General features: G+C 42.0%; 1 protein-coding gene across 2 annotated transcripts in view; it reads left to right on the forward strand.

The window, feature by feature from the left end:
• The window catches only part of LOC124545443 (zinc finger protein 726-like), a 167,109-nt gene that overhangs the window by 2,381 nt on the left and 151,480 nt on the right, over positions 1-13,248 (forward strand). Inside the window, exon 2 of one of the 2 annotated variants that reach the window (XM_047124365.1) lies at positions 1,723-1,794. In XM_047124365.1, coding sequence (XP_046980321.1) covers positions 1,723-1,794 — 72 coding nt within the window. Of the gene's footprint in view, positions 1-1,722; positions 1,795-13,248 lie in introns of those variants that run through there. The other variant, XM_047124366.1, reaches the window with a different exon arrangement.

Raw genomic sequence — 13,248 nt, forward strand, 5'->3', positions numbered from 1 at the left:
GATCTCTTATTACATCCATTATGGTCCTTGTCCGAAATAAATAGGCTGATTCAGCAATTTGAATGTGTGCTACAAACGTATTTGTGTTGGGACAAACGATACCATCATTGCTACTCTGGGTCCTATAGCCCCAACAAGTACTTACCTACTTTCTATGGTTGGTCTGGCAGACCCGAACACACTACTGGCACTCCTAGACAGTGGATTTCCACCATCACTTGACGAGCAAATAGCACAGCTGTGTAAGGTACTAAGCTACAAGTAATGCTGCTTATGTGCAATGTTGTGAACCTAATGAAAACGAATCACTCACACAAGTCAGGGTCCGTGAGACCCACCAATAGCAGTGCAGGGCTAAGCAACATACCCCTAATACTTTTATTCCTTTATGAAGTAATGTTCATAAGCATAATACCAATGCCATGGTAGAAGGTAAAGATCATTAAGACTTCCCACATACATATTTTTCTATGAGAACAAGGATAGAATCAGCGGAAAGTAAGCACTTATGGAACCAAAGATAAAGTTGTTTCCTGCATGCCACTGGTGGGTGGAATAGGCTTGCGATTAATTACATATGTATACTACACATTTTGCCACACTACAGTTGTTCACAAAATATAAATATACATGAAGAAGAACTAAAATTGATCTCATTTCGCAGTTTCACCTTAATCTGTCAGGGAAATAAGCAGTTTATACAGCCGTAATTATTTTAACTAAAGCCCATGTTCATCGAGGATGCAATTTTAAAACAGATTGAATGCATTTCAAGTGATAGACGCTTTTATTTATTTATTTATTTAACCAGGAATCATCTCACAGTGATATAGCAGTTGTCATCGTAACACAACAAAAATAAATAGCTCAGAATGCACATAGACAAAATTTACAAGTATGTATTATAATAATAATAATGGCGTGTGATGAGGGCCTCCCATCGGGTAGACCGCTCGCTATTTATGTGGGTAGTACAGGATAAGACTCAGGATATTAGAACTAATATTATCTGTGTGTGACAGGGTTGGGAGATTTAAACTTAGACTGAACTTGAATATGAATTCATAATGTTTCTGTAAGTTGTCAATTTGTAGTAACACATTCATATGCATTTTTAGTAAGTTATATTATAATATAAGGACATAACATGTGCCAAAATATACATCAGAAATTTGTCAATTGTGAAATACATTTTTTGTGAGTTTACCTTGTAACTTTATATTTTATAATGAATTAGCCTAAATACGATGTTAATGTAGATATTGGGCTATGCTACAAGTCAAACTCTGACTTCAAGCAAAATTTCAGAGGGGAGAGTGCACTGTCTCATAACAGCCAAAACATACTGTGTTCTTATAAATAAGCAAATATATTCCATGTCTTCATAAGGTATAATGAAAAGAACCCTCAAGATGCACAAATAAATGGATATATTTCACTAATGATTACATGTGGCAACCAGTGGATTCCTTGTATGTGATTTCTTATAGTGGAAGATAAAAAAATACTTATCATACATAAATATTTATCACAAATATGTTTTAATTCTTGTCATTCTTAGTCCTGAATTCTGTAATAATTGTTACACGATCACTGATGACACACTTGCATTCATTTTCTTGGAAATATATATAAAAAAGTTTTGTAGGAAAATTTAACAAATTAAGCATGCATTATCATATTACCTATTTATTTGGGATTTAATAAATATTTGGCTTTCAGGGATTTGAATTTATAGCAGTGAAGAATGAACGAGTTGAGGATATGGAAGCTGTTGAGCCAGTAGCATTCCAGGTGTGGTATTATCTGTGTAAGGTTTTTCGGTAATATTGTGTACCACCATAAAAAAAGCGTAGGCAGAATTACTCCATGATAATTTATGTCACTCCTTGTATATATCAATTTTATAATAAAAGTATTGTATAGATGAGCAACTTGACTTTCTGACAACAAGCACTAGAAAAGCATATTGCTCAAGCTAACAGATACTTTCAGTTTAAAACAAACAACAACCATCTCAACAAGAATCTCAATAACTTCTGCCACTACTCTGGACCAATCATTTGTGAACACGAACTGTATTATAAATTGTGCAAATACAAATTTTAGTGATAGTGAAGCCCAAGTGGTAACTATCTCAGGCTATTTACTACCAAGCCAAACCCATAAAAGAACCATGACTGCAGTGCACAGAATGAACACACATTCAATCACTTATGAAGAGAAAGATGGGAGGAAGTTTCTCAGATGCATGGCACTAGCAAAAAGTTGGAAAGTTCTCTGACATCTTCAACTATCATTTTGAAACAGTGTTTCCTCTCAAAACAGTGTTCATAGCTGGGTTACATTGTGCCTGGTGCAATGTTTTACAGAACAGTAATCAAATAACTATAAATTAAGCTGGTGGTTGTCATTTAATTTCTAGATCACTTATGCTACAAGTATTACCAGTTCCTTTTAATAACTAGCTTCATAACTGGGTCTTCTGTGAAAGTGGCCAATCTAACGTGAACTCTTTCCCTGCAGAGCAATCATTGCATTACTGTGTAGGAGGCATTCTTAAGCAGTTTTATATAGAAGAGTGGCATCTATCAAGGGAGCCTTTAAAAAGTCACACTCTTTGCCATTGCTACAAATGACATAGTAAAGAGTCCATTGAAAATTTATTTGTTTGTTGACAATTTTATGGTTTACTGCTCCTCCTCATCTTGCATCAACAACTCGCCAATTACAGTTGACAATTCAGAGGCTAGAGAACTACGCACAAAAGATGGATTTTTTCAGTAGTAGGTAAGATGATGTGTGTTCATTTTAATAGTATGTATTGCGTTTTTTGTGGTGTCACTGCCAGACACCACACTTGCTAGATGGTAGTTTTAAATCGGCCGCGGTCCATTAGTACATGTCGGACCCGCATGTCGCCACTGTGTGATCGCAGACCGAGCGCCACCACAAGGCAGGTCTAGAGATACGGACTAGCACTCGCCCCAGTTGTACGGACGACGTAGCTAGCGATGCACACTGACGAAGCCTCGCTCATTTGCAGAGCAGATAGTTAGAATAGCCTTCAGCTAAGTCAATGGCTACGACCTAGCAAGGCGCCATTAGTAACATTGCATGTATTTTTTACTATTGCAAAATCGATTTTCTGTCACTGAGTGACCATCTTCAGTGCTAGAAGTTAAAAAATTTTTCCACAATACGATCAAAGAGTACAACATAGAAAATCACAATTACATCTGCATATGAACGTAACACTTGTTAGAAACAAACCTATATTGTATAACTTAAATTGGGATGCACTGTTGTCACTAAGCTTACGGCAATCACATAGACTGAGGTCGCTGTTTACCTGCACTTGTTCAGCAGACCTCGGTGTGACGGGGCTTGACACGCCCTCTATGTGACATGTGTCACATGAAGACATAGTATTATGAATTATTAACACTAAATAACTCTTGTACTTTTATGAATGGTGTAGTAATTCAAATTTAAAATGTACGTACAACACATAGCAGACGCAGAAGAATATCTAAAAAACATTGGCGTATTGTTTTTTAGATATTCTTCTGCGTCTGCTATGTGTTGCACGTACATTTTAAATTTGAATTACTACACCATTCATAAAAGTACAAGAGTTATTTAGTGTTAATAATTCATAATACTATGTCTTCACGTGACACATGTCACATAGAGGGCGTGTCAAGCCCCGTCATACCGAGGTCTGCTGAACAAGTGCAGGTAAACAGCGACCTCAGTCTATGTAATTGCCGTAAGCTTAGTGACAACAGTGCATCCCAATTTAAGTTATACAATATAGGTTTGTTTCTAACAAGTGTTATGTTCATATGCAGATGTAATTGTGATTTTCTATGTTGTACTCTTTGATCGTAATGTGATAAATCTTTTTAACTTCTAGCACTGAAGATGGTCACTCAGTGACAGAAAATCGATTTTGCAATAGTAAAAAATATATGACCAATGCTGTCTCTTTTTTCAAGTATACCTGTTATCTGGTCGTAGTGCACAAGACAACATGGAGTTGCCAATCAACATTGCATGTATCTATGGAGTCTCACTTATATCGTCAATAGCGATGTACCAAGGATGGATTAAAGTTAAGTATTCCAGAAGCTACGTACTTTTCTTTATAGCATTCATTACGTATCCTGTTACAGACCTATCTCTTGCCTGCGTGAACTAAACGCGTGCCTTTCAGCTACTTCCGTGGCGTGGCTGTCTTGCTACGCCACAACAGTTGGATCCCATCCTCGTCGCCAACTGTTGTGGCGTAGCAAGACAGCCACGCCACGGAAGTAGCCGAAAGGCACGCGTTTAGTTCACGCAGGCAAGAGATAGGTCTGTAACAGGATACGTAATGAATGCTATAAAGAAAAGTACGTAGCTTCTGGAATACTTAACTTTAATCCATCCTTGGTACATCGCTATTGACGATATAAGTGAGACTCCATAGATACATGCAATGTTACTAATGGCGCCTTGCTAGGTCGTAGCCATTGACTTAGCTGAAGGCTATTCTAACTATCTGCTCTGCAAATGAGCGAGGCTTCGTCAGTGTGCATCGCTAGCTACGTCGTCCGTACAACTGGGGCGAGTGCTAGTCCGTATCTCTAGACCTGCCTTGTGGTGGCGCTCGGTCTGCGATCACACAGTGGCAACACGCAGGTCCGACATGTACTAATGGACTGCGGCCGATTTAAAACTACCACCTAGCAAGTGTGGTGTCTGGCAGTGACACCACATTTTTAGTGAGTCGTAAGAGGGTTTTAATCACACCAGTCTCCATTTCAATCGGTCATCTAGGTTCCCTTGTCTGATATTTGATTGAAGGCTCACATGAATACCTTGTTTTGTGGGACCTCGAAGTAAGTTTGTAAAGTGTCAGTGGAATAACATCTGGTGCAGACAGATCCAGCCTACAACAGTTTTATAGTTTTTATTCATCTTGTCCCATCCAGAATATATCTCTGTTACTTAAGGTTCAATCCAACCTTGGTACCTAAAGATAGTGCACACAGAACGTGCTGAGGGCATCAGACTGCCAACACAGATTTATTGAACAAATCCTGTCCCTAGTGTCAGCGTTGATACTAGTGGCTCATCATTTTCTATCCAATGACAATATTTGACCGTATAAAATGCCTTTAAAGCAAAGTCAGTGAAAGAATCTCCAGTGTCTACCATCATTAGTCACCCTTGGAATGTTCCCTGCTTTATTGGATTGGTGCTTGGAGGTGGATTTCATGTATTAATTCTGATGCTGATGTTTACAATCCGAAATTACTGACTTGCTTATCTGGAGTTTATCTTCCCTCTCCTTTCTTCCTTTGGGAGGATTTCATTTCTCGTACAGTTTGGCCTGTTCTGGAAAACGAATCATGCTTCTAATAACCTACCAAATGAAAGGAGTCGCTCTTTCAAGACATACGCATATTCTTCCAGCTCATACTATGTTAAAAATTGTATACAGTAACTGTTTGGCATTATGGTTTGGTTATTACATCAAGTAATACAAATTAATAGACAGTTCAGAGTCGACTCTCCATCGGACTTCAGACCAGACTTCCTTCTCTTTCTCCCATGACATAGTACATTGTCATAGTGTGCTCTATTCCATTTAGCACAGCGTGCCTCAAAAGCAAGGGTACAGCTGCATGGAGTAACTGCCAAACCAGCAGGTGCTGCAAAACATGACCAATCTGCTGGCCATCTTGCAGAAATGCTGCATCCATCCACACTCTGTTCCAGGCACAGATAGTACAAAATTTCCACACTTTATATGTGTCCAAAGTTACTAAACCAAGCAATGAAAATTAATTGCACGTTTGGTGATCATTATTTGTTGGTATGTATACTATGGCCAAAGTGGTAGATTACACTTCAGCCTTCAGCAGAGCAAATATTTTTGAAGCACCCTGAAGCCACAAAACCATTAAGGATTCGACTGAAACAGCTTTCGGCAGAGAACAGCATTGGAGATATCAAGGTTCTCTGAGTGTGTTGGAGCAAACAGTCACTTTGACAAATACAGAGAGACAGGATGAATTTTAAATTAACTTCCCAACAACAAGATAAATATAACAAATTTTCACTATAAGCACACACATCTTTGTATTTTAAATGATCAATTTTATGATGGCTCCAAACAAGGGGACTTAGATGGTGGTTCCATAATTTTCCAGACAGTGCCCTACTTTCCATTTATACATTCCTTGACACGTACATGAGTTTGTAGAGTTACACATACTGAGTAGACTCTTTCCTGCCACTGCTTCTTAGTGTTACATGGAACAAAAGGCAGGTGTCCATCCTTGAGAGCACTTCTGATATTGCACTGGTTTTGCTGATTGAATTCAAAGCTTTCATTTACCCATGTGCTTTCAAGCTGAGAAGAGAGTCTGCATCTTTGCACCCTACAGCTTCTACATCAGGCCATCAAAATTATTACAAGCAGAATATGCAACAAGTGGTGGTGCAAAGAATATAGGAGCATTTTAATAGAACAATATTAATGGAAACTGCATCTTTATGATATCTCTAGTGAAGATTATCATAGCAGAGGCAAACAGAAAATGGCATTAAATAAAATATGCTACATATTAAGAATATAGGCCACAGACTACAGGGCAGAAAATCAAAAAGAAAATAAAAAGTCTGCATTCGTACTAATGCCATGAAAACATGGCACTGAGGCCTCAAAGAGTAGTTGTACTGTCAGTGAAGATGAGACAGTTTACACATCAAAAGTTTGATTTTTAATGGACTTCATTTTCTGGGCACTGCTTGACGGATAAGAGCAGTGTGTGTAATATACATCCAAGATGAAATTTATGAATACACTATTATTTGCTGTGGAAAACTGCTATTTATTTTCATTTAATGAAATTAGGTATTTTTGTTACAACAGTTGAAGAAAGTTCTGTAAGTGCTACTGGAGAAGATGAGATATACTACATATCACAGTATAGGAAACAAAGATAACATCTTGCTAGCTTCTGCTGCCAATTTGATTGCAGTGTGCTGTGAATGTATGTTTTGCATTGCCAGCATTGTATCTATTTGCAGTATAGTATCTTCACATTCCCTTAGTTAATTACAGATACAGCTCTCCAATACATTGAAATAATGCATGGAGTTTTTGAGAAAAAAATGATGTATAATGCATGTTGCTAAAACTACCTTCTCGACCATTCTCCTAAATTTATTGTTGTTAACAGAACTCTGAATGTATTTGCTAACAACCCAAATGCGTGTTTGAGTCCAGTTTAATGTGTGATCAGAAAGTTTACTATTAGGTGTCACACCATTTATGATATGAGGTAGTTTTATGTTGTTTTTCTTAGAGGAAAGTGCCATTCAGCATTATTCACAACGTGTGCCAAGTTCCTCCTCCTAAATACACCTGTATCTCCAATTCTACCATTACAGCATATATCAGTGTACAGAAATCTGTTGTATGTATCAGCAATAAAATTGCTGTTCATTCTCTTGTAGTTGTAATACATTGATCTGTTGTTCTGCAGACTCATGAATTTGACATGTTTGCCATCTAAGGTCCCCAAACAATAGGGAAACTGCCACAGTACGTTAAAATTTTCTGCTGTGTTTGTCCGCTCATCCTTACAGTCTGGGAAGTGAAACAGTATTGTTTTAGTAGGATAAAAATAAGCATGTATGTTAAGCCTGAACAGTATGTTTTGTTATCAGATACATCCTCAAAAGGAGGATGGCACCGAGACAGAGGACGACCGAAGAAAGGCAGAAATACTGAATTCAGTGTTCCGAAACTGTTTCACTGCGGAAAATCGTAACACGGTCCCTGACTTCAGCCGTCGCACGGACGCCAAAATGGAAAATATTGAAATAAACGATATCGGAATTGAAAAACAACTGCTATCACTTAGTAGCGGAAAAGCATCCGGACCAGACGAGATACCCTTAAGATTCTACAGTGATTATGCTAAAGAACTTGCCCCCTTTCTATCAGCAATTTATCGTAGATCGCTGGAAGAACGTAAAGTACCTAGCGACTGGAAGAAAGCGCAGGTCGTTCCCATTTTCAAGAAGGGTCATAAATCAGATGCGAATAATTATAGGCCTATTTCGCTTACGTCAATCTGTTGTAGAATAATGGAACATGTTTTGTGTTCTCGTATTATGACGTTCTTAGATAATACAAATTTCCTTCATCATAACCAACATGGATTCCGCAAACAGAGATCATGTGAAACTCAGCTCGCCCTATTTGCCCAAGAAATTCACAGTGCCGTAGACACTGGCGAGCAGATTGATGCCGTATTTCTGGACTTCAGGAAGGCATTTGATACGGTTCCGCACTTACGTTTAGTGAAAAAAATACGAGCTTACGGAATATCGGACCAGGTTTGTGATTGGATTCAGGATTTCCTAGAAGAAAGAACACAACATGTCATTCTTAACGGTTCAAAATCTGCAGATGTAGAGGTAATTTCGGGAGTACCGCAGGGAAGCGTGATAGGACCTTTATTGTTTACAATATACATAAATGACTTAGTTGACAACATCGGTAGCTCCGTGAGGCTATTTGCAGATGACACGGTTGTCTACAAGAAAGTAGCAACATCAGAAGACTCGTACGTACTCCAGGAGGACCTGCAGAGGATTAATGCATGGTGCGACAGCTGGCAGCTTTCCCTAAACGTAGATAAATGTAATATAATGCGCATACATAGGGGCAGAAATCCATTCCAGTATGATTATGCCATAGGTGGTAAATCATTGGAAGCGGTAACGACCGTAAAATACTTAGGAGTTACTATCCGGAGCGATCTGAAGTGGAATGATCACATAAAACAAATAGTGGGAAAAGCAGGCGCCAGGTTGAGATTCATAGGAAGAATTCTAAGAAAATGTGACTCATCGACGAAAGAAGTAGCTTACAAAACGCTTGTTCGTCCGATTCTTGAGTATTGCTCATCAGTATGGGACCCTTACCAGGTTGGATTAATAGAAGAGATAGACACGATCCAGCGAAAAGCAGCGCGATTCGTCATGGGGACATTTAGTCAGCGCGAGAGCGTTACGGAGATGCTGAACAAGCTCCAGTGGCGGACACTTCAAGAAAGGCGTTACGCAATACGGAGAGGTTTATTATCGAAATTACGAGAGAGCACATTCCGGGAAGAGATGGGCAACATATTACTACCGCCCACATATATCTCGCGTAATGATCACAACGAAAAGATCCGAGAAATTAGAGCAAATACGGAGACTTACAAGCAGTCGTTCTTCCCACGCACAATTCGTGAATGGAACAGGGAAGGGGGGATCAGATAGTGGTACAATAAGTACCCTCCGCCACACACCGTAAGGTGGCTCGCGGAGTATAGATGTAGATGTAGATGTAGAAACAAGACAAAGAATCTCTGCTTGATGAACCCTGAGGGACTTTACCTTATGACAAGAGCACTGTGTATAGTTCCAGTAACACTACCTGAGGATATATTTAGCAAATTTGTTGCATCTGAACTGCAAAAAATAAGCTGCAAAATACACTGAGAAACAAAGGCTAATATTATCACAGCTTTATCTGTACAGCTTCAGTTTTGCCTGCACCCAGAAAACCTGAAGAACATCTCCTGCTTATCACAAAGTCTACAGCTACATGGATACTCTGCAAATCACATTTAAGTGCCTAGGTAGAAAGTTCAGCAAATCACATTAACAATAATTCTCTCATATTCCACTCTCGAACGGCATTTGGGAGAAAACAAACACCTATATCATTCCGTGTAAGCTCTGATTTGCCTTATTTTATTACGATGATCATTTTTTCTTATGTAGGTCTGCACTAACAAAATATTTTTGCACTCGGAGGAGAAAGCTGGTGATGGAAATTTTATGAGAAGATCCCACTGCATCGAAAAACACCTTAGTTTTAGTGATGCCCATCCCAAATCCCATGTCATGTCTGTGACACACTCTCCCCTATTTCCTGATAATACAAAAATACTTTCTAGGTGTGTACTCCATTAACCGTATCTGGTAAGGACCCAGTAGGAATTTTCCTTACTTTATTGAGATAAGTTACACACAAAGTTAAAAGCACATAAAGGATAGGTCAACACATGGTTGGAATAACAAAAACGGCCTCAGGTTCAAAATGTACATCAGTCACTCACTCGAGATGCAAATGCACTAGTCGGGCATGGCTTGCTAGAAATAGTGGATTCACAGAAATTATTGCCTCGTACCTGTATTCACCACGTGATATCCGCACTTATGATACACAGACTAAGACACACAAAGCAAAATTTATTATCTGCACAGAAGCATGACACAAAAACATAATATCCTCAGCAATTGCATGCCAGGCATAACGATGATGTGTCGCAGAAGCACCTGCTTTTGGAGTGTTGCCATGTGACCAGTTCCTCACGGCGCAGGCGTGGAGCAGCAACCAAAGTGGACAATGAGGGACAGATGAAAACTGGTGAAACTCTGTCAGTGGAAGCCTCACTAGGGGCATGTGTTGTTCCAGCAACTGTAGTGGTGAAGTGTCCTGTCCCATGGCAAGATCGACAACTGTGAACATAAATACTGTGTGAGGGGTGAAACTCGCTGCCTTAGCAGACAGCCGTATCGAGTTTTGAGTGTACGGAACTGCTAAGACAGCTGTGCAGTGAAAGGTCACCACACAGTTCCCCCCACCCCCGCAACCCCTTTACCCCCCAAAGAGAGTGGAGCTGTGATGCTGAGTGAGGGAGGTGGTAATGACGAAGACTGATACTGGTGGAAGGTTGTGTTATGCCGGCAGGGTGGCCAGATTGAGTTGAAATGTGCTTCTCTGCTCTATGGCAGAGGAGGGCGCTGCACATCAAGGCAGCGGGCATATGGAGGGCAAGGCGGCTCGCTGTCAGTAGTGCCGGTCCACTGTGACACAGTGTGCAGTTGCATGCAGGGTGGGGGCATTGCATGAGGATGGTCTGAGCCTGTGTTCGGTGCTGAGGGCGCAGATGTGGGCAGGCACTGGGTGAGGTTGCCAGCGCAGGGCTGCGAAAGGAGGGCACAGCAGCCTTTCTGGGTGGCTGCAAGGTGGTGTTGACAGGGTGACCACATTTTACACCTGAAAGCATATGCACTGGACACTGCAAGCGAAAGTCACTGGTGCCTCCCATGTCAGGACAGGTGGTGGTAGGACAGGAACGTGGCACTGGAAGAGCGTGAAATAACGCTGTTGCGGAAGCATTGGGGCCCTACCCAGCAATTAACGATGGTGGAGGGAAAATAGTTGGGTCATTCAGAGGCTGCAGGAGAGTTAGAGAAGCAGGAACATGAGCATCCTGTGCATTTGTGTTGGCGACAGCCCATGGGTTGGATGCATTGCTATGTAGCACAGTGGGTTTCCTACAGTGTTTTCAGATGTAATGTTGTGGGCGGGCATCTCGTGGGCTTGGGTGGCAGGGGCGACTGGGTTGTTGGAGGGCCTGGCATCATCGGTGGTGGCGTGCATCTGCGGCTTGTTGATGTGGATGGTAGTCAAACTGGGTGGCATGGGGTCAGGCAGCGTATAGGCAGGCTTCAGCCTATCAGTCAAAATGTTGATCAGTGTGCCCTGCAGCTGCAAGGTGAACATTTTGTAGTCCTGTTTTAGAACCCTATGTGGGCCACAGTATTGAGGTTGGAGCCGGGGGTGGTGCTGATGAGTATTGATGCAAAGCATAACGGTGCATGACACAGTTTCACTGTGAATGAAAGTTTGCATTTGGTGTGACACTGGGGAGGAGTGAGTAGCAGGCAGGCCATGCAGTCTTGCAACTCAGGGATGACATCATCTTCAGGCAGGTCAGCAGACTCCAGATAGTTGCCTGGATAGTGAGCAGCTGGCCATAAACAAGATTGGTGGCCGGTGTCTCAAGGTCATCCTTGTGAGCGACACGGAGACCAAGAAGTGCCAGCTGCAGTGCAGCTGTCCTCTTGTTGTGATGGCAGGTGAAGGCAGCCTTCAAGATGCGATGTAGCTGTTCCACTATGCTGTTGGCAGTTGAGTGGCAGCTCGATGTCAGGTGCAGGTCACCTCCGTACAGACCTGTCAGCACACGGAAAAGGCAGATGTAATTTGGCACCCATTGTCTGTAGTGATGTAGCTTGAGCTGCCAAAACTGGCAATCCACATGCAGACAAAGAGGGCTGCTACTGTGGTGGCAGTAATGTCGGTTATTGATGTTGTCTCAGACCAGAAGGTGAACCTGTCCACGATGGTAAGAAGGTAGTGGCAGCCATAGATGAAGGTAGGCAGTGGATGATGTCCATGTGAACGTGGGTGAAGCCATGCCTGATGTCTGAGAAAGCCGTGAAGGGGGTGTGTACGTGTTGGCCTACCTCGGCTCACTGAAAGGCAAGGCAGGTGCGGGCCCAGGTCCTGCAGTCCCTCTGAACGCCTGCCCACACCCTCTGAATACCTGCCCACACGAAGCACTGCATTACTAGAGGGGCAGACACGCACACACCAGGGTGCACCAGGTTGTGTAATAAATTGAATGCAGCCTTGCGGAAGTCAGCATGTAGGAAGGGGCATGGTAGAGTGTGTACATCGCACCAGTGACTTCTGTCAGAAAAAGAGCCAGTGCGCATCGAAGGCAGAGACCAGAGGCAGCATCCTGGCAGAGTCAGGTGAGTTGTGTGTCATGCCCCTGGGCAGTGTTAAGTGCCTCATAGTCCAATGACAAAGCATTGGCACAGGTGTGACTGAGACAGTCGTCCATGACATTGTCAATTCTGGACATATGATGGATTTCAGTCATATATTGTGAGATGAATGACAGCTGCCGAAATTGACATGGGGAGCACTGATCAATGTCTCCTGTAAGGGCAAACATTATGGGTTTGTGGTCAGTGAAGACCATGGAGTGACAGGCCTCCAGTGATGGCTGAAAGTATTTGACAGCCTCATAGACAGTGAGAAGCTCTCTGCCATATGCACTCCATTGCCTCAGAGGGGGAGGGGGGGAGCTTGCTGGAGAAGGAAGTGAGCTGCGAGCAACTGCCGGGTGTCACTCACGTGCTGCTGCAGGATGGCTGACAGGCAGGCATTGACCATGACAAGGGCGCAGTGGGGTGGGGTGGTTGAGCAGGGTGGTATCTGCTAAGTTGTGTTTGGCAGTCAAGAAGTTGTCTTCCATTTGTGGTGCCCATTACATAGGCTTGTTCCCCATTGTTTTGCCACTGCGAAGGGCGCCGGTGAGTGGC

The sequence above is a fragment of the Schistocerca americana genome, chromosome 8 (genome assembly GCF_021461395.2).
Source record: "Schistocerca americana isolate TAMUIC-IGC-003095 chromosome 8, iqSchAmer2.1, whole genome shotgun sequence".
NCBI classification, from domain to species: Eukaryota; Metazoa; Arthropoda; class Insecta; order Orthoptera; family Acrididae; genus Schistocerca; species Schistocerca americana.